Source organism: Sander vitreus, chromosome 7 (genome assembly GCF_031162955.1).
Source record: "Sander vitreus isolate 19-12246 chromosome 7, sanVit1, whole genome shotgun sequence".
Lineage (NCBI taxonomy): Eukaryota > Metazoa > Chordata > Actinopteri > Perciformes > Percidae > Sander > Sander vitreus.
Window position 1 is genome coordinate 27,652,727 of NC_135861.1, and position 27,975 is coordinate 27,680,701.

Sequence of the window (27,975 nt, forward strand, 5' to 3'; positions counted from 1 at the left end):
TCAGACACTGTTAGGGTTGTAACAGAGCATGTTCAGTTGCAGGTTCTCATCCCAGTGTCTGATGATGATGAACAGCTGGTTGGCAGCAGACTTGACGGAGGCTAAGTCTCGGCCTTCTGGGATTTCCTGTGCACTCAACCACATGCTGGCTTTGGCGGCAACCAGTTCCCACTCTATGAAATGACTGGCAGAGCTGTGCTCCAGCCAGGCGAGAGCCACCGCTGTGGCCCACACCATGCTCTCTGGATCCAGCATCCTCTTTAGCACACCGCTGGGCGATGCTGTTTCCAAGCCGCCTGACCCAAAGCCCCGTCCACTGTCCGCCTGGGAGTGTTGGGAGAGCCGAGGCTCAGCACTGGCGGAAGGACTGCCTAATGAGGAAGGACGAGCATCCGTCCAGGAACTCCTGGACAGATGAAAAGGGCTGTTGATGCCCGTAGTGTGCTGATATGTTTCTGGTTCACACTGTGATTTGCGTCCATCATCGGCACTCTCAGCACGGCGGCTGCTGGCGTGAGACAGGTGGCCAAGGCTGCTGCGGTGGCTGGTGAAGGGGGACGTCCACTTTAGCTTGTCCATGGGCACACTAATGGCATCACACAGCGCTGTGTCCAGGGAAAATGCACCACTAGCCAACTGCAACAACACCTGTGCAGAAGGAAATAGTTTACAGCGTAACTAAAGTAAAGCTTTTGTTATTTAATTTATTTTCCAACCTTTAATCAGCAGTGTGGTGGTAAAGGAGGGAGGGTGCATTTAAGCCCCTGAAATTTCTCTTCTGTTAGCAATTTGTGTTTTTTTTGTGCACTAGTGCACTGCCCGCAAAAAGAGCCTGGAATGGGCCGACTGCTTGGCACCATTGCACCCTGAAATAACTTACAGAAGAACCCCCAAAGAACTTAATATCCAACTCAACTGTATACTACTCACTTACTTTGTACTTCTACTTCAGAGGAAAACGTTGTACTACTACATTTACCTGACCAGAGAAACGTTACTGGTTACGTTGCAGATTCAGATTTTGCTCACAAAATATCACAATTGAAATGCGGAGTAATCACAGACATGTGCCCATAGAAATCAAATGGAGAATCTATGGAGAATGGAGAATTGAAAGACACAATCACATACGCACGCACACACACACACACACGGAGGTTTCTCAATTTATAGTTAGATGACAAACACACAAAATAAGACGTGCGGCTGGACCTTATCAACTGATTTGAGTGCTTGCTGTTCTGAACTGCACTGCATCTTGTAGCAACAGTCTTCTATGGTTGATTACTTCCTGATCAAATCAGCAGGTGAGCGTGAGGTGCCTCGCAATAGGATACCTCAATGGTCGTCGTTAAAGGAAGGGAAAATCATTTTTCGGGGGGCAGCCGTTCTGATCATTTTTGACAGATGTTGTCTTTCCTTTGAATTTGAAAAGTGATGAATAATACATATGAACAAAGTGGTATGCACTGCATAATTAGAGCCTCCTTCAAAGTCTTGGTTGTATCAGGTAGGAGCAGAGTGTGGTCTTACTATATACAGTATTAAAGGAAGCCTGGGGATTGTTCTATCACTTGCAATTTATTTTGCTAGGCAGAAAAAGACCATGCTCAGGAAAACAGGATTTATTTTTTGCTTTTACAGCAATTTTTTAAAAAAACTTGCCAAATTGTCGCATGGTTTTCAGTTCACTTGGCTAAGATTATACGACTCATTCCTTGGTCAATTATAGATCAAATTAATAGTGAAATATATATATATATATATATATACCAAAATGCATATACCTGATTATATCACTGGTATCCACCACTGACCTTTTTTTTTTTCATCTCCATTTTGTTTTTCGAGACAGGGGGTGATATGCAAACAACGGTTCTAGATTGGATTTGAATCAGATTCAGCATGCTTACATGCTGCACACTTTAGCCCTCTGGACTCATCAAAACAGCTTAGAACTGCTACTGCTTATTGTTCCATGCACTCTAAATGTCACAGACTGTGACACATTTGTCTCTTCCGACAAATCCACAGTCTGTTTAAATCAGTGTCCTTAGAAAGAAATGCATGTTGACAAGAGCATTCACGTGTTATAGATCTGCTGCTCACCAGAGGAATGTAGTCTTTGTTCTCGTTGTCACTCTCTCCAATTGAATCACCGGACTTGCTGTGAGATCGACACATGAATCCTTTGGCAGCCCGAGTCAGGAGACGAGTCCTGCTGAGGGCCAACCTTACAGAGGAGAGAGAGAAGCACACACCACTATTAGAGTGAGTCTATTGCTTGTATACTGTATGGATAGGGGAAGCAATGGTTTCTTTTCAATATTCTGTAAATTTCCAATAGGAACCAAACAAATGGACGATTTTGGTGCAGACTAGAATATCTTAACAACTGTTTGATGGATTACCATGACATCTTTGTACATGCTCTCTCATGGTCTCCAGAGGATGAATCCTAATGACTTTGGTGATCACCTGACTTTTCCTCTAGTGCCACCATGAGGTTTTGTGTGAAATGTTTGGACAAGTGTTGGATGGATTGCCATGAAATTTGGTTCAGGCATTTATGTTCCCCTCAGAATTAATTGTAATCCCTTTAACGTTTCATCTAGCGCCATCATCAGCTCAAAATTTCAGTTCTTTCTAATACTTTGGTTTATGACCAAATACCTGCAAAACTTATGACATTCCCATCAGCCTCAGCTGAACATGATACCTGCTAAACATCACCATGTTAGCATGCTCAAAGGGGCCATGTAGTCTATCAGATGTGATTGTCGGATGGTTGAATAGCTTCAGCATGTAGTTTATAAAATACAGTGTTTTATTATAAATTAAACTACCCAACAATATAACCAGTCCAGCTGAAATGACTAGCCGATAAAACACTAAGTTGACTGACAGAACTGCTTTTAACGTTTCCAGTTCCTAAAATGTGAGAATATTTCTGCAGAATACTGTTACTTTTAATACTTAGTAAGTACTATGTACATTTTCCTGATGATACCTACATACTTTTACTTAAGTATAATTTTCAATGCAAGACTTCTACTTGTGTGGTATTACTACTTTTACTAAAGTAAAGGTTCTGTATACTTCTTCCACCGCTGCAGTATTGTCCTGATTCATCAACCTCAAGACAGCATGCTCTAAAAGTCAGAATCAGCTGATGGATAAAAATGAGGATGTTAAAAAAGAGAGCGGTTAAATATGTATATGGCTGAAGTCCCGTGTCTGTGCATGCAGTGGTACCACAGCTACAGCACATTTATGTAGCCAGCCAGTCTCCAATCACCCACCTGGCGGAAAAAAGGCTCTCCACCGATTTCTGTGATTGGTCGGAGGTCACGGACGGACTCCTTTGGGAGACTTGGAGACAAAGAGGCAGAGTTAGACAAGGGGAGGAGAGAGAGAAAGCAGTAGTGGCATTTTCTGTCTCTTGTCTGTTTAGTTCTCAACATGAGTCTCACATAATAAAGAGATAAAACACCCACTGAGATGCAACGGTGACAGCGGAGAACAGATATTCCAGCTGTCTCTCCTCCACAGCTGAAACACTTCTTCTTGTGCGGGTGTGTTTGTGCCTTCAGTGTGTGCTCATAGTTTTGTTTGTCCGGACAGTGTTTGTCGATACAAGCCACGGAATCACTTACAAGAAGAGGGACTAAAATGTCAATAATCTCATGTTTCACATATTGAACAACGCCACAGTGCTGCCCAGAAAAAGACAAGAGACTGGCAGACAGTTTATGTCAAAGGTCTTTGTGGAGGAAAAAGGATGAGATGCAGCAAATTCACTGACCGGTTGATGTGTTGCACGTACCCTCTGTGAAGCTACATCTCTCCCAGCCGGCGGAGGAGGGGGTGCTGCAGGGAGAGGCACCATCCTCTCCATCTTAGACAATGATCAAAAAGAAGGGAAATTAACTCTCGGCTGTCCTTTATTTAGTTTAATTCCTTTTACAAAATCATTCCCTCTTTTTTTCTCAAAACCTAAACAGGTGTTTTAAAAAAAGACAGCATTAATAGGCAACTCTGAAGCAACTCATTTGCATCGGTTACCCACTGTGCACCTCTTTCCTTTTAACTGGCAGTGCCAAGCAGATGCTCAAGCAGTGTGCTAGTCTTAGCTCCTGCTGTTGCTATGCCACCACTGAAAGCCAGTTTAACATTTTGTGCCCTTTTGCTGAAGTTTAAATAAGTATTTTTGATGTAAAGCGGCACTCAGCTTTCCGAGGGCTCAATACCTCCCAGTTACCGGTGCTGACGATGCAAGACTACAACCTTTCCAATTCAAATAAAGACAGATTTGAATAAATATAAATATAAGAAATGTCAAACTTGAAAGACCTTATACCACCTTCTCCCTAAATATATCCATCTAGTGTATATTCACTATTTTATTTGCAATAAAAGATGCCTTCTATGAATGAATGCATGAATTGTGAGCTTTGAGTCCGTCCTGCGACCCTTTGCTGTGTGTCATCCTCTCTCTCCCCCTTTCCTGTCTATCCACTATCACTATCTAATGAAGTAAAAAGCACCAAAAAACATTATCTTTAAAAAACAAATGGTGAGCTATGCAGCCTACTGTTGGGCAGCAGGACATCTTCAGCTTCCTCAGACATGCCTCCAGACTGAGAGCGACCCAGTCCGATAGAGTAGCCTCTGTTCTTCCTGCTCCCTGAACGAGAACTGGAATGTGAGCCCCTCTTCAGACCTTCACCTGAAAACAAAATTAAATTGTTTTGTTTGTTTTTTAAGTAGGCGGGCATACGTAGTTTTCAAGCTGGCTTGTAGTGGTGCTGCACAATTTGAAAGGGAGTCCAGATTGATATCATTTTGGATCTAGGCTTTTAGACTGAACCACAATCACAGTTTAGTCTCAGTATGTGGACACAGGTGAGTGTTGAAAAGCCAATAGCTGTAAGTAAGAATGCCAAATAAGTAATAATTTTGGGAGAGAAACAGGTTGCAACATTGAAAGTTAAAGGAATAGTTCAATATTTTGGATAATGTGCTTATTATGCTTTTCTTGGCTGGGAGCAGTGAGTTTTCAGCAGTGAAGTGAAGTCTCCACTGTTTGCCTGGCAACCTCAAAGTGACGACAAACCCTTTAGCACATAACCCCTGTAAAACCACAAACTGTCACACCAGATATAGCATGTTTAGGGCTGCAATTAATGTTCATTTTTAGAGTTGATTAATCAATCAATTAATCATTTGGTCTATGAAATGTAAAAAAAAAAAAAAAAAAAAAATAGAGAATGCTTAGTTTATATCTTCGACGTTCCAGCTTCAGATTTAACAAACAGATATGAGAGGGGTATCAATCTTCTCATCTAACTTTTGGCAAGCGAATAAGCACATTTCCCAAAATGTCCTTTAATGAGAGAATACTTTATTATTAATGTATATGTTACAGACTTTATAACTTATAAACTACAAACAAAAGAAGTTCAACTGTTCTGGGATTTGTTTGAGGTGAACGTTCTGTTTAAACATGTGGAGAGGACTGAACAGTGGGTGGTATGAAGACTTCATCACATTAAATCCGTATGACTTACTGCTGTTTATGTATTCAATACATGTCGGCAAATACTCATTAGTGTCCAGGTCGATGGGAACCAGCGCTGTGTGTTTGCTCAGTATGTTGCAGGCCTTGCTGGTGTGAATAGCGTATACCTGGTACTTTCTGCCAGAGCCTGCCAATTATAATAAGCATACAATGATTACATAGCGTATCATAGGATAACATAACATTATTACAAACATACATAACTCATACATGAATCATTCATTAAATGCAGCTTAAAGGAATAGTTTGACATTTTTTCTAAATGCGCATATTTGCTTTATTGTCAAGATTTAGATGAGGAGACACCACTCTCATATCTGTCCGTTAAATATAAAGCTACAGCCAGGAGATGGTTGGCTTATCTCAGGAGGAAACAAGCTAGCCTGGCTCGGTCCAAAGCAGTGTTGCCAACGACTTTTTCACTAGATTTAGCGACTTTTCAGACCCCCTTAGCGACTTTTTTTTTCAAAAAGAAGCAACTAGCAACAAATCTAACGACTTTCTGTAAAAGAGAGTCGCCAATATTGTCGGGCGAGTGCAAGGTTTTTCTCTCCTGCGGCCACCACAGTCACTTCTCTCTGTCTCTTCTGTTCAGCGACTGAGGAGCAGCAGCGAGTCTATGGGCGCGTCATATCGTACTGCAGATAGGGGCTGTGCAGGAGGAAAAGTACGAATTCTATCACTTCTAACTTTCTCTCTGTGTGATCATTTTACAATTAAACACTCAACTCACAGCACAGCTGTTGTCTTTAACTTGTGTTTTTGGTGATTTTGTCAGATGATGTCGCGGTTATATAATCATGATTTCAGCAGTGCAGAGCAGCAGCTTGGAAACAACTGGGAAGTTACTACTGGTGGACTGGGGGTGGAAATGGGACTGAGTACCCAGGGCCCTTATGTGAGGAGGGCCCAAAAAGATGCTAGAATGAATGGCTGTGGACAGTGGTGGAGGAAGTACTGAATCTCAGTACTTAAGTAAAAGTACAAATAACCAGATATATATTTACTTTAGTAAAAGTAAAAGTACAACAATGAAAACCCTACTTAAGTAAAAGTAAAAAGCAGGTCTACCTGATTTTAAATGTACTTTAAGTATTAAAAGTAAAAGTACTTGCACAACGATTTATTCTCTTGATGTCTATATTCTAATAATTAAAAAAAACAGTATGGGCTGTGGCATTTTAATTAAGTTAGTTTTAGGTTAATGTAATTGTGCTTACCATCTGTGGCCCAGTTTACATTCTGACTTACAATTTTGGTTATCTATCAGGGTGAGCTGCACGAAGCTCGACTTTGCATTATTTCCCACGGGACAGTGAATGCTGCACACATTTATTTAGCGAGAACACTCGGGCTTGGACAACAAGTACGTGGCTTCACAGCTGAGGAGGACCGGGAGTGTTTTTAAGATAGATATACGGGTTGTATATTAACCCTATGTGAACGGATGCTGACCAAGCAGAGTATCGGGAGCAGCAGCAGTAACAGGAGCAGCCGCGGTAGTACCGGGAGCGGTACGCGCCTGGCCAATAAATGCTATTGAAGGGCGGGTCTTGGCGTAGTGGGATTCGTAATATCGCGAGCGGCACCGGGAGCTGGACGGCCGCTGCTGAAGGCTTCCCTGTGGACTGCAAACGTGTGACGGACGGTCAGGAAGACGTTTTGGCAGGGGGAAAAACTGATCAGAAAATTTAACGAAAATGTAACGGAAAGTTGTAGAAATGTAGTGGAGTAGAAAGTATAGATAATTGCTGCAAAATGTAATGTTCGTTACATTCCACCGCTGGCTGTGGATGCGGGGAGGGGCCCATAGAGAATGCCTTTCTACAGGGCCCCTGGTAACATGTAGTCTGAATGGGCCATATTTCATGTACAGTGGTGTGAAAAAGTGTTTGCCCCCTTCCTCATTTCCTGTTCCTTTGCATGTTTGTCACACTTAAGTGTTTCGGAACATCAAACCAATTTAAACAAAAGTCAAGGACAACACAAGTAAACACAAAATGCAATTTGTAAATGAAGGTGTTTATTATTAAAGGAGAAAAAAAATCCAAACCATCATGGCCCTGTGTGAAAAAAGTGATTGCCCCCTTGTTAAAACATACTATAACTGTGGTTGTCCACACCTGAGTTCAATTTCTCTAGCCACACCCAGGCCTGATTATTGCCACACCTGTTCACAATCAAGGCATCACTTAAATAGGAGCTGCTTGACACAGTAAGGTCCACCAGAAGATCCTTAAAAGCTACACATCATGCCGAGACCCAAAGAAATTCAGGAACAATTGAGAAAGAAAGTAATTGAGATCTATCAGTCTGGAAAGGGTTATAAAGCCATTTCCAAAGCTTTGGGAATCCAGCGAACTACAGTGAGAGCCATTATCCACAAATGGCGAAGACATGGAACAGTGGTGAACCTTCCCAGGAGTGGCCGGCCGCCCAAAATTACCCCCAAGAGCGCAGCGACGACTCATCCAAGAGGTCACAAAAGACCCCACAACAACGTCCCAAAGAACTGCAGGCCTCACTTGCCTCAGTTAAGGTCAGCGTTCATGCCTCCACCATCAGGAAAAGACTGGGCAAAAATGGCCTGCATGGCAGAGTTCCAAGGAGAAAACCACTGCTGAGCAAAAAGAACATCAAAGCTTGTCTCAATTTCTCCAGAACACATCTTGATGATCCCCAAGACTTTTGGGACAACATTCTGTGGACCGATGAGACAAAAGTGGAACTCTTTGGAAGGTGTGTGTCCAAGTATATCTGGCGAGAAGGAACACTGCATTTCATAAAAAGAACATTATACCAACTGTAAAATATGGTGGTGGTAGTGTGATGGTCTGGGGCTGTTTTTGCTGCTTCAGGACCTGGAAGACTTGCCGTGATAAAAGGAACTATGAATTCTGCTGTCTACCAAGAGATCCTGAAGGAGAATGTCCGACCATCTGTTCGTGTACTCAAGCTGAAACGAACTTGGGTTCTGCAGCAGGACAATGATCCTAAACACACCAGCAAGTCCACCACCGAATGGCTGAAGAAAAAACTAAATGAAGACTTTGGAGTGGCCTAGCCAAAGTCCTGACCTGAATCCTATTGAGATGTTGTGGTATGACCTTAAAAAGGCCGTTCATGCTCGAAAACCCTCTAATGTAACTGAATTAGGACAATTCTGCAAAGATGAGTGGGCCAAAATTCCTCCAGGACGCTGTAAAAGCCTCATTGCACGTTATCGCAAACGCTTGGTTGCAGTTGTTGCTGCTAAGGGTGGCCCAACCAGTTATTAGGTTTAGGGGGGCAATCACTTTTTCACACAGGGCCATGATGGTTTGGATTTTTTTTTCACCTTTAATAATTAACACCTTCATTTACAAATTGCATTTTGTGTTTACTTGTGTTGTCCTTGACTATTGTTTAAAGTTGGTTTGATGTTCGAAACACTTAAGTGTGACAAACATGCAAAGGAACAGGAAATGAGGAAGGGGGCAAACACTTTTTCACACCACTGTACTTTATATGTGGATACAGACTGAGGGAGAAGCAAAGGTGAAGACTTGACACTGTCTGACACTACACATGGGCGCAAATACGACGTGATGATATATCGAATATGCTAATTAGTACATGCCGTCATCAAGCGACATTTAGCCACTTTCCTTCGAAAGTACTTGGCAACACTGGTCCAAAGGTACAAATACCAACCTTTTTCTTTAATCCGGCTGATTTTGTCATCTATTTATTATCTATGTATTATGCCAAGAAAGCAAATATAGCATATTTCCTAAAATTTTGCATCTCTAAATGTCAACACCTATGTGAAATAGGATGATAAGAGACTTAAGATGCATATATTTCAAATTGAAATAGTCAGAAGACCTGCTCCTGATCTGTTTTATCTATTTATTTCCATCCGTCCATCCGTTCATTCATCCATCCATCTATCTATCTATCTATCTATCTATCCATCTATCGTATTTTAGAATCTTTCTGATAAACGTTAAAATCCCCAAATAGCTCACCGTGCTCAATGTCACACTCCATATCCGCCATGTGCTCAAAGTCGCGTATGATGGAATGTCCAGCCATGTGGTGGAAGGTCTCGTTCCACAGCTCTTCGTGCACCTTTTCCTCACGCTCCCGGCCGTTCAGGAAGGGCTCGATATCGAAGACGACCTCCCACCTTGCTGGTTTCCCACACAGCAGTCCGGACACCACAGCCTTGCAGTCGCCTTTCAACTGGCTGGCAGCGCCCAGATCTGAAATGTAGCTCTCCTGTGGGGTTTCTGCTTGACATAACTGATGTCCATAGCCATCTGAAATATCACAGGTTGGATTCCTGAATGTGCAATTTCCATTTTGATACACGACATGTATTCAAATCCATCTGAAGTTCGTCACCAGCTGCTACTGCTCATTTGGGACTGGATTTGTGTTGGATTAACTCACCCCATATGTTTTCCAAAGCTCTCTGTGTTCAGCCAGCTTTAATGGATCTCAAATAATTGTTTTCTAAAATTCTACCTCTTTTGTTCCTGATTAATTTTCTGTTTTGATCCCAAATATAGAAAAAACATTTCCTGTCCTGAGTCACTTCTGTGCTCGACCATCTGTCATCATTTTTCCTCTTGGATTTGGATTTTATATCAGACTGAATGAAACCACTGTGGTCTTGGCTTGAATTTAAGGGCTGGTAATCATATTTTATAATCAAAATTTGGGATTAGGAGTTCTATCATGTTAAAGGAATAGTTCAATATTTTTGGGAAATATGCTAAATTGCTTTCAGAGAGTCAGATTGATACCACTCTCATTCATTTTTACTGGACATACTGTATGTAAGAGTGGTCTATTTCCCAAAAAAGTAAAACCATTCCTTTAAAGGGACAATCATAATGTCTGTATAGTTTCAGTCAAAGGCCATTGCTACTTTAAAATGTATGACATCTTTAAAATATTTAATTGCTTTAAAGGCAGGGTTGGTACGAGCCTGAGCTCAGTGCGCGTCGGCGACGCATTGCTAAGAGTAGTCATGTTTGTTTTAAACATTCATTATGATAATATTAGCTGTTTGCTTGCCGGTGAATGAGACATGAAGTGAAATGTCGCTCCTTTCTCCGCTCTGCTCTGGAGCAGCGACACAGCGGTGCTCTTGCACGTCTGTGTGTGGGCGGAGCCCCGAGGGCAGGGGGAGGGGTTAGACGGAGCCCCGGGGAGATACTACTTTCAGATCTTGCTAGCTTTTCAACATTACCAACTCTGCCTTTAAGATGTATTGACTGGTAAATTTTGGTTTTATTTAATACATTATTTTTGCATTAATAAAACAGACAGCTTGTGTTCTCACCTGTGTCTCCGACGCTGCCGACAGAAGGGCTGTCAGTGGACGATCTGGATCCATCTTCGCCAGCGGAGTTGCGAGCTGCAGGTGGCGTGCTAACGCTGCTGGGCTGTGGGTTGTCCTGAGGTTGGGAATGAAATTGAAGCTCTGAGTCGGCTTCTTGCTGTATGGGCGGCTCCTGCTGAGGGAGCGGCCTGGGACAGCTGGCAGGTCGCCCTCTCGAAGATGAGGCACACAGGCTTGCCAGCTGTGGCTGAAGACAAAAAAAAATTCAATTTAAAATACCCTGATGCAATCTGAGTTTAAAGTGCCCATATTATGAAAAAATCACTTTTTCTGGGATTTGGGGTGTTATTTTGTGTCTCTGGTACTTCCACACGCATACAAACTTGTAAAAAAATCCATGCTGTTTTGAGTGAGATACGGGTTTATGAATGTATCCTGTCTTCAGTCTCCGGGTGAGCTGGTCAAAATCAGCAGGGCCGTCTACGTCATTGGCCGAAACATTTGGTGTGTGCTAACCACTTTAGCTAATACCACATCAGCTAGCTGTTTCTCCAACTTCGGTCAGTACAAGGCAGGATTAGCCGGGAGACTTCTTCTAAACGAGGGCACACTTCCAACTTTGCGTTGAATACCCGCAGACGAGGGACATGTAAGTAGTTCTATACAATTTCTTTTGTAGATTAGGATGAACTCGTGTGTTGTAGCAGTGTTTTGCCATTGACAACGAGGTGGCTAACCGCTAGCTTCTAGTCTAACTGCTAGTAGTCCTTACCTAGCTACTGCGCAAGTAGTAATACCACATTGTACAAATACTCTATTACAAGTAAAAGTCCTGCATTGAAAATGTTACTTAAGCAGTATATAAGTATCATCAGGAAAATGTACTTAAAGTATTAAAATTAAAAGTACTAAATGCAGAAAAATCCTCCCATTTTAGAAACCGGAAACGATCAAAACAATTCTGTCAATCAACTAAGTATTTAATCGGCTAATCATTTCAGCTGGACTTGTAGGCTGTTATATTGTTGGGTAATTTATTTTATAATAAAACATCGTATTTAATAAACAAATGTGTTTTGTGTGAAAAAATCCAGTAACCAGTAAATAAAGATGTCAGATTAATGTAGTGGAGTAACAAAGTACATTTGATTTATTTGATATTTAATTAATTTGGCCATACACAAACATAGATAGAAAGTTACTATATTAACACATAATTATTAGATATAATTTAATCATGGCATGAGTGCAGTGAATAATAATCTGCTTTACAAAGAGAATATCTCTTCAGAGCCCAGTGAACTCTGTTTAGTTATACTAAGCTGCTCCGTGAGCAATACTCAAAACTGATTACCATTCATAAATGGTGCCCCTCATTACTGAACAGAGCACATTAGTCTGTTCGTCATTATACTCAAATCCCGATCAGGGTCAGATGGTTGTTTAATTTATCAACACAGTCTGAATACAAAGTGTTCTTTTTCCATATAATCACAATATGAAAACCGTCGTGATACAAAATAAGATTCTCCTGCCTTTGTTATTATAACTGATTTTGGTTTATTTCATGTTATTAATCATTATTAAAGAAAGGTTAGTTTGGAAGCACTGGTTTGAGATCTGTGAGCTACGACTAAATTACTAACTGAATCAAAAAAAAAGAAGTGCTGACCTATTTTACAAACCAAACAAGTGCAAATCATCTTAAAAGCAATCATGTGAATGATACATTTGACAGTGTGAGACCACACCTGGTAGTCGCTCCTCCACTGAGCCTCGTGCTCAGGGCTCATCTGGCCTATCAGCTCCTGGACTTTGGCTCTCCTCAGTGGATTCTTAGCCACCACAGAGCTGGGATCACTGGGAGTGTAGACCTTTTTTGCCGGGTTGTAGTCACTTATCTGGTTGGTGCTGTATGCGCGCCTTCTTGGAGACGTCTTGCTATCAAACCCTGATGTTTTGTTGAAAGATAGAAATAGTCCAAAAACAATTCAAAATAGCAAATCTTGACATACATGACGTGCAAATAGTTGTTAGTTTCGGCTAGTCTGAATTGGTGAGGGTTAACTCAAGATTGTTGACAAAGATGCCCAGTTCACCACAGCTTTTCTTTGTCGGGGTCAGTGCTTTCCTGAATGGGGAACATCCTCTACCAAAGAGATTCATTTTTACATTCCCAAAAGCAACATTTTGTTTGGAATAAATAGAATAACTTGTTAGTTGCCATGTGCAATGACGTCTACAGCCATGCGGAGTGTGTCTATGTTCCCTAAGCCCTGTGTTTCCTCAACCCTATGCCCTAAATCTACCTCTTCTAAATATTGGGGAGGACATATCCCTTGCATCCCCCTCCCCCTGAAATCTACGCTTATGCACGGGGATACACTGGTAGGGGCAAATGAGGTTTAACCATGTATCCAGCTAATTAAAATAGCTCACCTTACTGTATTGTGTGAACAGTTAACTTCATTTAATATTGTATGTGGCGTTTTCTTTATCGGGGTGCAAATGTTCCACCTAAACAAGTTCCTTCCCGAGACTATTTTGCAGAGCAACTATCGCTGCGTCCGGAGCTTAGCACGGCCCAACACGATTGTGATTGGTTTAAAGAAATGCAAAACAACCTCTCCTTTTTCTCTCCTATGCCAGAATGTATGTGTGGTGTAGCCAGACCTTACTCCACATCGCTGTGGAGATAGGTCTGGCAATGCGAGACTAGAAAAGCCATGATCAATCTTTAGTAAGGTTCACTGAAATGTTTTAGCTACTGGAGAATTGCGAGACTGCGAGACTACCAGTGTTATAAAAGACAACTGTAACGAGCGAGAGGATGCACGTACTGTAAGTTCTTACCCATGGTGTCTTGCTCTGTGGTGGCAAGGTTGTCTGTCATGGAGTCCTGGTAGGAATCATACAGAGGTGCTTCCCTGTAGGACCCCTGACTGTCAATACTCGTCTTCACCGGGTCTTCCTCTTGAGAGTGGTAAAACACGGAGCTGGCTGACTCAATGGAGCGCATCATGCTGTATCGCCTCCTCTTATCCTGTTGAGATTTTTAAATAGGTGACACATCCACTTCACAAGGTTTGATTAAAAAGCTTCTTCATCGTTAGCCCTTTTTAATCACACCGTTCAGAGGTAACGGATAAGTGATTTAAATGCAACAATGAAATGATTTATCAAACAGAGCCTTAACAAAACTAAATTGAGGTTCCTTTTCTGAAAAAAACAAAAGTACAACACAAAAGGTAATCTCGCACGCAGTCTTTTGTCTCCTCTCAGCTGATGTTTTGCACTTACAGATTTGGGGTTGGCATGGTAGCGGGTGGCGTCGCAAACCACACTGTAGCCAATAAGACTGTCCCCTGGAAACAGGAAGGTGTTGCCCACAGGGGACAGCAGCACTTCTTTGGTCTCAGGAAAGAGCCATTCGATGGAAATGTCACTGAGGACCGGAGACATGGTTTTCTTCAGGGACTTTATCATCTGTGGAGTAATAATAGACTTTCAGATATAAACCACAGCTTCTTTTTGACCAGTACGTGAAGCGAATGGCATCACTGAGATATCCTAATAAAAATAATCTTTTGTAACAATTTGTATCAGTGGCAGACACTCGGTGCTCAGAAACCACAGCATAATGGCTCTCCAGTGGGCCTCAGAATAGCTGGCTGTCTTTAGGAGTGAAACACAAAGCTGGAAATGAGTACCTTGGGCTGCAGCCTCTCTCCGTCAACCAGGAACTCTGCTGTTCCTTTGGAAACTGTCGCCAGTCCCTGCACCAGCCTCCTGCAAGCACTCTGTCCTATGCCGAACGTAAAACATCTGCACAAACACATTAAACACTGCAGCTCCATGGACAGATTGAGAGATATTTGCATGATAACAGGTGTCTTCTCAGGATATGCACACATTTCGCAAAGATCTACAGAGATTCTCTGCAGATATATAGACATAGAGATATCTAATTTGTCAAACACAGATTTGGGGGAAAGATAAAGATGAGCCAAACAGGAAATTATCTTTCATGGTGGAAAGTTGAGACATGCCTGCTGCCCCTCAGAGTTCTCAGGGGAGGTTGGCTGATGCTGTATTTCACCATTTTTATTCCCTTTTTAACTGAGGGATGAGCTGGCTGATTTCATTGCACCAGCTACGTTGCTTTTTCATTTGAAATGAGATCAAAGAAAGTGCAGTTCAAAGCAGAAATGTCACCTTCTACGTAGTTAAAAACCTCACATGGATTTTGGGGACAGAGATTGATTGTTTTTTGGTCTTGTCTCTGACTGACTGCGCTGATTTGTAAGCATAGTGTGATAATGACCCAGGAAGTGTCGATGAATTGCCAAGCTCTGTGTATCTAATGCAATCGTCTGGGAGCAGTCATCCATTAAAGGAGGGAAGACAAAAGTCAATTATTTCCAGAGTGACTCAGGAGGGGGATTCACAGTGTGAGAATAGATGCAGGCTGCAAAATGAAATGATTTCCCAGTGTATTGCAGATCTATTGTGCCACCGGCGCTCACTCTCAGTTGACAGTTGGTGCTTGCATCCTTCAGAGAGCTCCCCCACCCCCCAACTCTGAATTCAGCTTTAAAACAATGTTGTTTTTGTAAACATAGCCATACTGAGAAATACAAAGATAGTTTTGTGTCTTAATAAGATTTGTATCAGCTAGGGGTGTGCATAAAAATCGATTCCAGCTCTACCGATTCAAAATCGATTCATAGAATTCCTTTTTATTGTATATGTACTGCAATCACATGGGAAAAGTAACTACATTTACATACTGTGAATCGTTTTTGTTTTAAGTGAGAATCGTTTCTGAATCGAAAATTAATTTTGAATCGAATCTTGAGCCTAAAAATCAATATTTAATAGAATCGTGACATTTTCTAAATCGTGCACCCCTAGTATCAACTCATTTGGCAATAGTCTATACCCATCATGTTCCACTTCCAGGATTGCTCTAGTGCCGCCGGAAATTCCGCCGGATATCACTCTTTTTGGCCGGATGTCCATTATCTTCCGCTTTCTTTGTGTTGGCGTTCTAAACTCCGGTGGATTTCTGAGGACTATGGTTAACTGCTCCTCAGATCTCTGCAGGGTAAATCCAGACAGCTAGCTAGACTATCTGTCCAATCTGAGTTTTCTGTTGCACGACTAAAACAACTTTTGATAGTACACACGTTCCACCAAAACAAGTTCCTTCCCGAGGCTATTTTTCAGCGGCACCGTTGCTCCATCCGGCTCTTTGCACTGCCCAAGACCATTGTGATTGGTTTAGAAATGCCAAAAAAAAACAGAGCCCGTTTTTATCCCATCCGGGAATGCTGTGTGGACTCGCCAGACCCTCCTCCACAGCACTGTGGAGGAAGGCCTGGCAATGCGAGACTAATTAGGCAATGGCTTGAATGTAACAGACATTCGTTAATATAAAATAGTTGCGCACTATAGCTTTAACAGTGATACTTGCCTAATGTAACGTGCGTGGCTGCGGACCAGCTCGATTACTTTGCCTGTGTTGCTGACGGCCCCATCGGTGAGCAAGAAGAGTAGGCGGGGGTGTCCCGTGAACATCGGCTGCCTCAGGATCCACTTGAGCGGTGCCAGGATGTTGGTCCCCCCCATGTCGGCTCTGATCTTCCTAACATACTCACAGGCCAGGTCTAGGGCTTCCTGAGATGAAGCGGAGAGAAAAAAAAGTTTTTTTAAGTTGCAGTATCTCACGACTGCGTTGGCTCAATTTTCCCAACAGAGTTAACACACATGCACTAATTATTTACTGAATTGCAGGGATGTATTACAGAACTGCTTTACCTCCTCGTACTTCTGGCTGGTTGTGAAGAGGGATTTGAATGTGGAGCCAAAGCTGATGATGTTAAAAAGGCAGCCTGGCACGAGGCTCTTGAGAATCACCACCATGGCATCCTGTGAGTGAGAGACCGAGAGCAGATTGACTTCATGTCCAGAGAGTAGAACAGAACAAAGACTGTAAAAATCTTAAAGAAAATAAAAGGCAAAACTCTCTGCTCATTAGGTGCCTAATGGGCGGCTGAGGCTCAGGTGTTAGAGCTGTCACCTACCAATCGGTAGGTTCAAGGTCGGTGGTTCAATCCCTGGCCCTGCAGTGCCATAACAAGTGACTTGGGCGAGACACTGAACCCCGAATTGCTCCTGATGCTGCGGCATCAGTGTATGAATGTGGGTGGATGGTTCCTGTACTATGTAAAAGCGCTTTGAGTAGTCTAGGGCTGCAAAATTAAAAATTTTATTGAAATCGCAATATGGACTAGTGCAATACCCAAATCGCAGTGGCGGCGAAATATTTGTTAAAGGCAATGTGTCAAAACCATTCTGAATTAAGTATTGTGGTGCTGCAGAGACGTCCCAGCTAGTATATATCCAGCATATTTCATTTCCGAATGCTCAGGTGCCACCAGAAATTCCGCCGGATGTCCCTCAATTCAGCCGGCTGTCCGTCTCCTTCCTCTTTCTTTGTGTCAGCGTTCTAAACTCCGGTGGATTTGTGAGGACTATGGTTAACTGCTCCTCAGATCTCTGCAGGGTAAATCCAGACAGCTAGCTAGACTATCTGTCCAATCGGAGTTTTCTGCTGCACGACTAAAACAACCTTTGAGCTTACACATTCCACCAAAACAAGTTCCTTCCCGAGGCTATTTTGCAGAGGCACCTTTGCTCCGTCCGGCACTTAGCACCGCCCACGACGATTGTGATTGGTTTAAAGAAATGCCAATAAACCAGAGCATGTTTTTCTCCCATCCCAGTATGATGTGTGGACTAGCCAGACCCTCCTCCGCAGCGCTGCACAGCACAGCAGAACATAGCACAGCACAGCACGGCACATTTTCTCAAGGACAGGGAGTGAGTGGAGAGTGGCATCCTGCAGTGTCATTTCATCCATCACTGCTCTTTCTACAGCAGATGGGCCCTTTCTAGAACACCACTTATCTCAACCTTCACTCAGGTGGAGAGCACAACAATCACCAGACAGTCCACAACAAAATACTTGTTCAAGTGCATTAACAAAGAAAAAAAATCAATATGTAATGTTCAAGAGATATTTTTAAAAGGTATTAGATTAGATTAGACATATTTATTTTCCACTCACGTGGGATTTCTTTCTTCGGCTTAACAGATTATTACACTTAAGCCGTCCTCTACCATGGTTTAGAATACATGAGATAAAGACAATAAATAACTAACAAAATAACTGGGCCAAACGGTTGCAATTAAAGTGCAAAAATTAGAACACCTATTAAATATATATAGTAAAAAAAAACAGCAGCAGTTACTAATATCAAATAAAACAGCCTTTTGTTGAGTAGGATGACAGAGGACGGAATAAAAGATGTTTCTCGTTGCTGTGGGATTTCTTAAAAGATCCGTGGTAAATAGTCATTAAATCACTGGCCTTAAGCCCAGACTCTGTAGTATCAGACACATCCAATAAAAGCCTCAGTCTGAGTCACAAATGAACACCAGTCAGCATCACAGCAGAGGGCAGGGTCACTCCGTGCACAAGCAGCCAAATAAGTGCCAACATATAATTTAAAAAAAATATCCGTCTTGAATAAGTTGGCTGTGCAGGTATTGAAAAAAACGTCACATGAATTCTGATAAGACCTCAAAGACTGCTGCTGTTTAAAACCGAGCAACTGGGAGACATTTGGTGAATGACTTATTTGATCGATATCCTTGAGTACATGCCCTTTACACAGCTGGCTGACCACATATAATCTCCTAGCTTAGAGAAAGTAATTATACTGCCTCTAATTACATATCACGTTTACTATGTGTTTTGAGGCATTCGTTTTTCCTTTGTATATCTTTATTTTGTTCTTTTTGGTGTCAACTGTAACATATTTCGACAAATTAAGCATCTGAAAATATCATTTTAAGGAAAAAACTCATGACGTGTGATATATACTACCAACAGGTTCTCACATCCATCTCGTAAAATATGGATGCTTGGTCAGGTGCCTTTGTCGTTCTTATTGACGCTAAAAGTCTCCTTTGGCGCTTTAAGTAAACGCGCTTGGTCGGGACTATTGCCGTCCCTTTAGCGCTATAAGTAAACGCACTTGGTCGGGACTATAATTGCCGCCCCTTTTGACGCAGTTATGTTAAGGAAAAGGTCGTGGTTGGGCTTACTTGTTCCGTGACACGCGGGAACTACAGGACGTTTGGGTTTAGGAAAGGGTCGTGAGTGGGCGTACGGTTCTATTACACGCGGGAAGAACGGGACGGTTGGGTTTAGGAAAGGGTCGTGGGTGGGCGTACGGTTCGTGTGACACGCGGGAATTACGGGTCGGAAAGAAAAAAACGACTATAGCTAGCGCGACAAGTGGGACGCGAACCCCGGTCTCCTGGGTGAAAGTCCTGTGTTTGACCCATCCACCACCCCAGCCACCCTCCTTACGCGGAAATTCACCCTTACATACTACTCGCTAAATCCTAACTAACTGCTGCTCTCCCCGGTACGTTACACAAACACGCTGAAAGACGCCTCGCATCAGACGCTGACAGCCACTGTCCAAACGTCCTTATTTTACGAGTTTGGAATGAGAACAGGTTGATACTAAAGTTTATATGTAAATCAGCATGTGCCTTAATGTATGTTTGCATCTGCATCTATGCAAGAAATGAAACACTGCACACCACGCTGAGATTTAAAATACCTTCATACGGCGGCGTTTGAAAAGATGTCATACATTTTCCAGATTGGATGTCTATACACTTGAAAATATGGAAGGTACTTGAATTTTCTGGAGGGCTCCTGGGAAGCGTTGTGCTTGGGTGAGACGTGTATGATGGGCTTAAAGCTGTTTCATGCTTCTTGCGTTCAGCGCGGTTGGTGCCGTGCGGGCGGCAATATGACGCAAACGCAACCTCCAAGATTTTGTAACAATGCGGACGCGGTCGCACTGACTGCGTTGCAATGGTTGGCTACAGGAGAGAAGAAGCCCGTTCTTTGAGCTGCTCTGACCACAATCAGTATGAAAGACCAGACGGTTCGTGGCGAGCGTGCGCACCGTCCGCAGCGCGCCGTCCGCAGCGCCCCAACCGCGCTGAACACAAGAAGCATGAAACAGCTTTTATGGTCTTATTTATGCTTATGGAGTTATTTAAACACGTTTATTTGGTTTCTAGTTTATTGTCTATTTTGTTATTATTTTGTTATATGTATGGTCTTAAATATTGTAGTTACTGTGTCATCTTTTCTTGATTTTTGTCTGGGTGGGTGGTAATCTATATCGACGGCTTTTCATTTCCGGGGTTGTGTTCATGTTCCTCATTTTCGATGTCCGTTTCGATGTCATTTTCGATGTCCGTCACCTGCCTCTTCCTTTGTGTTAGCGTTCTAAACTCCGGTGGATTTCTGAGGACTATGGTTAACTGCTCCTCAGATCTCTGCAGGGTAAATCCAGCTAGCTAGACTATCTGTCCAATCGGAGTTTTAAAACAACTTTAGAACGTACACACGTTTCACCAAAACAAGCTCCTTCTCGGGGCTATTTTGCAGAGGCAGCACGGCACAGCACGTTTTTCTCCCATCCCAGAATGCTGTGTGGACTAGCCAGACCCTCCTCCGCAGTGCTGTTGAAGAAGGTCTGGCAATGCAAGACTAGGGTGGGTGGTGATGACGAAAGGGGGTGTGGGACGTGGGGGGGGGGGAGATATGTTCATGTTGCAGATTGGATGTTTTGTGTGTTGTGTTAAAGTTAAATACAAATTGTTAATTATAAAAAAAAAAAAATACCTTCACACGGTTGATGTTGACCCCGCTCATGCTGCCGCTGCGGTCGATCAGGAAGATGAACTCGCCATGAACCTTCCTCAGGTCGGAGCTGATGGACTTGAGGTCAGGGCAGAAGTTCAACATGACCACAGGGTTGTGGAGGATGTCCTTGTGGAGTCGCCTGTGAATGATATCTACCTGTGGAGACAGAGGAATGTAAATCTAAAGCAGAGATCTTCAGCAGGGGGTCCGCAACCCCTAGGGGGTCTTCAGAGTCACTGCAGGGAGGTGCCGAATAATTGTTTAATACTTTTTTGAAAGTTCCCCCCCAAATTAAAACATGTGTGAAAATATGTAGTATATGATTCCAACATATTATTAGCATGGATAAATTGGCCTATTCGTAAAAAAATAAATTAAAAAAAAATCCTAAACTTAACAACATTAATGATACGCTTACTGGGCTACAGGAAAGGTATCCACTATGGTAGTCATCCACAGATACAGTTAAGCTTCTGGATTCACTGTGCCTTCCACATGTATGTTTGACATTAAAACATGATATATGAATATGTAAATAGAAGCTTAGTATTGTAGCGCACCATAAAAAGGAATGTGTAAAGGCTTTAGGCCACCCTGCACGTTATTGTAGGCCTAGTCTATATCCACGACGTTCCACTTCCGGGATTGCTCCGTTGCTGGATTTTACTCATATAGGCCGGATATCCATCGCCTTGGGCTTTCTTTGTGTTGGCATTTTAAACTCCAGCTAGCTAGACTATCTGTCCAATCTGAGTTTTCTGTTGCACGACTAAAACTACCTTTGAACGTACACGTTCCACCAAAACAAGTTCCTTCCTGAGGCTATTTTACAGAGGCGCCGTTGTTCCGTCTGGCGCTTATCGCCACCCATGATGATTGTGATTGGTTTAAAGAAATGCCAATAAATCAGAGCACGTTTTTCTCCCATTCCAGAATGCTGTGTGGACTAGCTAGAACCTCCTCTGCAGTGCTGTGGAGGAAGGTCTGGCAATGCGAGACTATTGTAGGCCCTGTTTATTGTGCAACTCAATTTTATACAATATAAATTTAGTAGGGAGTCCCTGCTGGTCTCTCTTTCAGGTAAGGGGTCCTTAGCCTAAAAAGCTTTGACGACCCCTGATCTAAAGCATACGTTTAAATGGGTGGATTTGGCACCATGAGATAACTGGACTTTCAGGCTTGAATTTAACACAGGCAAAAAAAGACACTTGATCTGGTTGATAGGCAGAGCCCATCAATTATTGTAGATGTGTGGGAAACTCCAGGTCGACTGTGGCAAGCCTTTGGAGTGTTTCCATAGAAACCCATTTTTATGGCTTTAAGTGCTCTTCCTCCTCCTGTTTAGGTCTGCTGGTCTCTTAACAGCCTCACCATAGAAGAGAGGAGAATGGGCATGAAGCAGGTTGAAAAATAATAATGCTTAACTGATTGCAGTGGTGGAATGTACGTTTACAAGTAGGCCTACTCAGGTACTTTACATGAGTATTTTCATTTTATGCTACTTTATACTTCTACTCCACTACATCTCAGAGGTAAATTAGGGCTGCTCGATTATGGAAAAAAAATCATAATCACACATAATAATTATTTTTGGTCAATTTTGAAGTCACGATTTAACACGTTTACTCATTGACTTTTGGAAAGATGTTGCAATTATTGAACTTAAAAAAACAGTTGAACCATTAAACAAATCAACAGTGAAAACACCTTGAACTGTAAAATTTCCCCTAACACTTTTTCCTGTTATACTTTTTGAATTCCCCTTCAGAACACAGTACAAAAATAGGAGTTTACTTGCAAAATGTACCGGGCAAAATAATCGTTTTCCTCAATAGCATTGTTTTTGTGATCGTTAGGAGCTAATATTGAAATTGCAATTAAAATTAGATTAATTGCACAGCCCTGAGGTAACTATTATATTTTTTTACAGCGCTGTATTTGTCAACTTTAGTTACTGATTACAGTTTTTCATACCCTTCCTGTCCAGTGAAAACCACCTAACTCCAAATTTGGTGATTTTTAACTGGAATGTTTCTGATAATCTGGAGTTTAGCTTTTTTTTTTTTGAACAGTCGTAGTTCAAATATACCTTTAACATTTACAGCAGTGCAAAAGCACAATATTTAAGCAGTAATATTGATCCAAAAACATCATATATTAGTGAAACACATTTATCTGCAGAATGACTACTTTTACTTTTGATACTTTACATTTTACCGACAATACTTTTACTTGTAGAAGAGTATTTTCACGGTGTGGTATTAGTACTTTTACCTAAGTAAAGGATCTGAAGGATATATCATATCATCATCGCTGCAGCTTCACAAAAATAGTATCTGTGGCAGTATATTGTGCTGCTGTGAAGTCCTTACCACTCTCCTGGTGGTGTAATAGTGTTGCAATCAGTTCAGGTACATGGTGCGGATGTCAATGACACTCACTTTCCTCTCATTGCTTGAGTCCTTCTTGGTGGCCTTGATGAAATCGCTGCGGCCGTGAAGATACTCATCATACTCGTCCTGCGTCATGTCTCCGTTCTCAATCAGCACATGTGGCAGATGAGGCTCTAATGTGACACAGTTGGCCAGGATAAAGACATTACTATAAATATTATAAAGCAGATAGACAGTGCAGGAGTGTGGTGATCTGTAGTGCAGAATTATCCCCATATTGATGTGAGATTGAAATGGTGGTTGCATATAAAGATGCTGTATCCCAGCTGGGTCTCTAGAAAACAAAATTAGCTCTAGTGGTTGAGTCAATACTGGGGATTTAGGATTTCTTAAAAAGCATGAATTTCAGTTTTCTCATAAAAATGCCTTGCATTTAAAGGCTTACATTTTATTTACAAAGGTCCTAAATATTATTTGTTAGCTGTAGGCAGTGTCATTAGTTGGCTGGAAAATCCCCCAGTACTATTGTTCCAAATCTCTGACCTTATGTAACTTTTAATTGGTTTCTCCATCTGTCCATTATCTGCTGCTTATCCAGGTACAGGTCCATGTTTAATGATTCATTCATGATATTACTGGGAATTGTTATAAACTGCTGGAAAGTACTGACAGATATGGGATATAAATGTCAAAAAATTAATGCATTTGGTGAATAACTTTAGGCCTTATTATCCCTTGTGGTTCTCATTGCAGAAACCTTGTAATTTATATGACAGAGTCTGTGTTTCTGGCCATTAATCAACCAAGCTTATAATAAAGAAAAAATAGACTGCTCCTTTCTGGGGATTTTTGTTTTGATTATTAGTAGGCCTATAACACTACCTGTAATGCAGTTCAGTTCCCTCATTCTCTCTGCTCGAGCTTAGCATCCATGTTGTGATTGAAACTGCAGCATCAGTCCGAGCTGAATTAAATTGCCTCGCAGTGGCAGCAGGTCTGTTTGTGAACAATACTTTCATAAGAGGGCTATTGGATCAGCAAGGCCGGGGCTCAATCCTGCCTCTGGGAGACAACTGGTTCACACATAGTGAAGGTCAAGACAGCAATGAGAGAAAAGAGACGAGAGAACGGGAGGAAAAAAAGAAAAAAAAAGACCTGACACTGCACACCCACACAATGCAGTCTGACTCCGCTGGCATGTCAGACAACAGGAGGACCACAGAGTGAGCCGGTGAATCACCTCGCAAATGATTTGATTATTAAAAAAATGCTGTAAAAGAAGCTTGACGAGGCTGGAATAAAAACATGGGAGTATTGCACTTGAGAGGAGAGACTCATTCATTAATTACATGGTTGTGCTGTAAGTGAGTTTTGAAGCTGTGGACCTACCGCTGGGGTAGATGAGGATTTTGACAGGACAGTCATAAGTGTACTTGTCAGCCAGTGTGATAACGACGCTTGTGGCAGAGCGAGCCAGAGGGTCTGCATCAGCTCGGATAGCGTGAGACGGGCTCTCTACACCTACGCAGAGAAACAGAGACACAGCAGATGGAATAACCAGTGGCTCCCCCCCAGTAATAACAGTAATAACAAACCAGCAGGTCCCATTGAAATTACGATCACATTTATAAGAGCAAGACACTTCCAAAAGATTTGAAAAGCAAGATAACGTATGCACTGATGCCTTCAAGTGCTGTTGCAAACACAAAGAATAAAATACCAGCAACTACTGTATGAGTTATAATATGAGGATTTGGTTCAGCTCAAACCACCAAGTTGTCGAGTTTAAAGAAATAGTTTGACATTTTGGACAATGTGATTTTTAAAGACTTTTTTTTTTGTTGCTGCGAGGTTGATGAGAAGTTCGATACCACTCACATATCTGAAAGTGGTATCGATCGTCTTAAGTAACTCACGCACAAGCAAGAAAGCTAATTTGCGTATTTTCCCATGAAGACCCCTGCTTGAACAAGTTTAGTGTTGCCCAATAATGTTCCCAATTCACAGCTATATAAGAGCATTCAGCACTGTGTGACATAAAGACACACTAACTGCAAACACACAAAAGGACAGTGTTTTTTTTCCCTTTTCACTACAGGATACATAATTACAACTACTTACTGCAGACATGAGATCTTTCAAGAAACACTGAAATGCAATGCTTGATTGTAGAAAAGCTTGAGCGATCACACCTGATGTACCATTACACAAAGTGGCAAAAACATTATTTCTAGATACAGCAGCTCATGGGTGCAATTCCACGCTTGACAAGTGGATTTTCCCAAAGAGAATACAGCTATCAAATATATCACTAGTATTGGGTAATTCTGACCTGCGAGGAGATAGGGAGCCCGTATCTCCAGCTGGAAGTTAAACTCGTAGTCCATGGAGTTGATGGCCTCCTCCTCCAGCAGTGAAGCCAACCACAGCTGAGGGGAGTTGGGAGTTTGATCATGAGGACTTGAGGCACAACTATGCCTGTCCCGCCTAAAAGTAGCAAAGCATAACTAACTTCAAATGGAGCCATCTTGAATGAACATATAAAATGTTAGTATAGTCAGTTTCCATCCATACAAACATGCATTTGGGGCCTAAAGTTCCAGTTTACAGTGACAAATCCAATCTAAAGTATGCCAACATTGTAACAAGTAACATTTAATATTAACAAGACACTGGCTTTTATATTGTTTTTATGAGCGTATCTGTTTTTTCTTACGTTCTGGAGAAGTTTGGGGATAGCCCCTGCTCCTCGTTGATGGTCCTCTGTACCCGAGGAGTACACACCGATGGGGACGAGACCCTGATGCCTCCGTTGGGCAGGGTGAAGAGCTCAGCGGAGGTACTAACCAGAATATGGACTGTCTCCATAGGAGGGATGAGCCCAAGGTTAACCACTAACACTGTCCTCTCCAAATCCTCATCAATCACTATGTGTCCTGTAACACCAGACTAGATTAGTGACCAACCATATTGCATATAGTATACACTCACCTAAAGGATTATTAGGATCACCTGTTAAATTTCTCGTTAATGCAATTATCTAATCAACCAATCACATGGCAGCTGCTTCAATGCATTTAGGGATGTGATCCTGGTCAAGACAATCTCATGAACTCCAAACTGAATGTCAGAATGGGAAAGAAAGGTGATCTAAGCAACTTTGAGCGTGGCATGGTTGTTGGTGCCAGACGGGCTTGGTCTGAATATTTCACAGTCTGCTCAGTTACTGGGATTTTCACACACTAATGGTGTGGGGAATGCTATCCTATCAATATGGGCCCACATTTCTAAAGAATGCTTTCAGCACCTTCTTGAATCAATGCCACAAAGAATTAAGGCAGTTCTGAAGGCGAAAGGGGGTCAAACACGGTATTAGTATGGTGTTCCTAAAAATCCTTCAGGTGAGTGTATATACATTAGCACAATTTCTATGACTCTCAAGATGCCAAGGCTAATGCAAAGCTGTCCAGAAACTGAGTTATCTTTCATGCCTAAAACTGATTTTAATGTTCAGATATAGAGAGAGATACAGGCTTCTTTGTTTAGGTGAAGTACCACACTATAATGTTATTAAAATATCACACCATTATATGTATCACTTCACTTGCATCTATCTAAACCTAACCCATAATGCTGTCCATAAATACTGCCCATGTTACAGAAGACTTAAAGACGTACTAACACCAATTTAGTATAGCACTTCTATAAAGTTTGGGGACTTCGTGAGAGACAGATTTAAAAAAACGGATGAGCAGAGGCAGAGAAATTATTTTACTTTTTAGTACGAGTACACAATCTTTTCTTAGACCTGTCTTGAAATGTCTTTCACAGCCCTCACTCTCATTTTTTAATAACAGCATTTGTATTGTTCTAGTCACACTCCTGATCCAAGATTTCCCTGATGGCATAACATTGAAGCACTGCACTGCCCCCAAATTATGTTTTTGGGGTGCAGCATAACAAGCTGTAACCACAACATTGACGTACAACTTTTAAGCTGTCCTGAGAGAAATATCTGGCTCTTTAGCTGCTAAATGCTCCATTATGACAGCTGTCTGTCATTTGGTGCTGAGCAGGTAGCGTACAATGGGTTTATATGACCTTTTGTCGTTGAAAACAGCTGCCTGCTGCTGCTGCTGCTGCTGGAAACAAGGTTTCACAAACAGTAATTTTGCTAATATAACAATATTGATTAAAGCAGCTTTAATCTTACCGCTGCCACTCTGAAGGGCTCCATTGGATGTGTTGCAGCAATCCTGGTAACAGTCGTCAAGTTTTGCCTTGTCTTTGATTTGAAGTGTTATAATCTGACTGGAAATCATAGACTCAAACCCCACAACAATAGCATTTTCCTCCAGTGGATAAATGAAGATTCCTAAAAGGCAGTTAGAGTGGAAAAAAAGAATTATGGGCATGAACCAGAGGCAGCAAACTAGCAACTACACATTTTCAGTCAATCATTTTACAACAGTGTTTCAGAGTATAAGGTTGGTTGAAAGTGGTTAAATGTGGCTAGTGTTCCTAGTCTAGCTGAAATAAACAACTTAGTCTCCTGTAGCGTACACACTCACCCTCAATTGCATGATCCTCAATATTTTCATAGGTCATAGAGGCAGTCAAGGCCAGAGTATAACCCCTGACACAGGAAGTGATGTCAGAGACACTGAGGGGCAGAGCAGTCCGATTCTCCTTGTTAATGAGTCCTGGCATGGTGCTGGTTTTAGGATTCTGGTTTGTTGCAACATGTCAGAAAAAAATACAAAAAAAATATCAACAGATAATGATAATAATAGCATTTCAGACACAAAAGCTGTCACAATGAAATAATTAACCATATGAATGAATTGTGTTATATGTATGA

General features: G+C 41.9%; 1 protein-coding gene across 1 annotated transcript; it reads right to left on the reverse strand.

The window, feature by feature from the left end:
* Window positions 1-27,835, reverse strand: vwa5b1 (von Willebrand factor A domain containing 5B1). The gene is made up of 21 exons (XM_078254045.1): window positions 27,686-27,835; window positions 27,328-27,489; window positions 25,831-26,050; window positions 25,447-25,601; window positions 24,504-24,635; window positions 23,163-23,287; window positions 20,701-20,877; window positions 16,737-16,847; window positions 16,393-16,595; window positions 14,627-14,741; window positions 14,217-14,402; window positions 13,770-13,959; window positions 12,668-12,867; window positions 10,917-11,163; window positions 9,592-9,885; window positions 5,571-5,708; window positions 4,595-4,729; window positions 3,827-3,898; window positions 3,303-3,372; window positions 2,110-2,233; window positions 1-648 (listed from the first exon to the last, which is right to left on the reverse strand). The coding sequence occupies exons 1-21, from the start codon at window positions 27,822-27,824 to the stop codon at window positions 1-3; spliced, it is 3,843 nt and encodes a 1,280-aa protein (XP_078110171.1). The 5' UTR covers window positions 27,825-27,835.
* Between the last annotated feature and the right edge of the window lie 140 nt (window positions 27,836-27,975).

Coding starts and splice junctions, on each gene's coding strand:
- vwa5b1 (XM_078254045.1), bottom strand. CDS start 27,824: ATGCCAGGACTCATTAACAAGGAGAATCGGACTGCTCTGCCCCTCAGT. Junction 25,602..25,830: donor TCCCCAAACTTCTCCAGAAC/GTAAGAAAAAAC, acceptor TGCTACTTTTAG/GCGGGACAGGCATAGTTGTG. Junction 20,878..23,162: donor ACTCAAGCAATGAGAGGAAA/GTGAGTGTCATT, acceptor CTGTCTCCACAG/GTAGATATCATTCACAGGCG.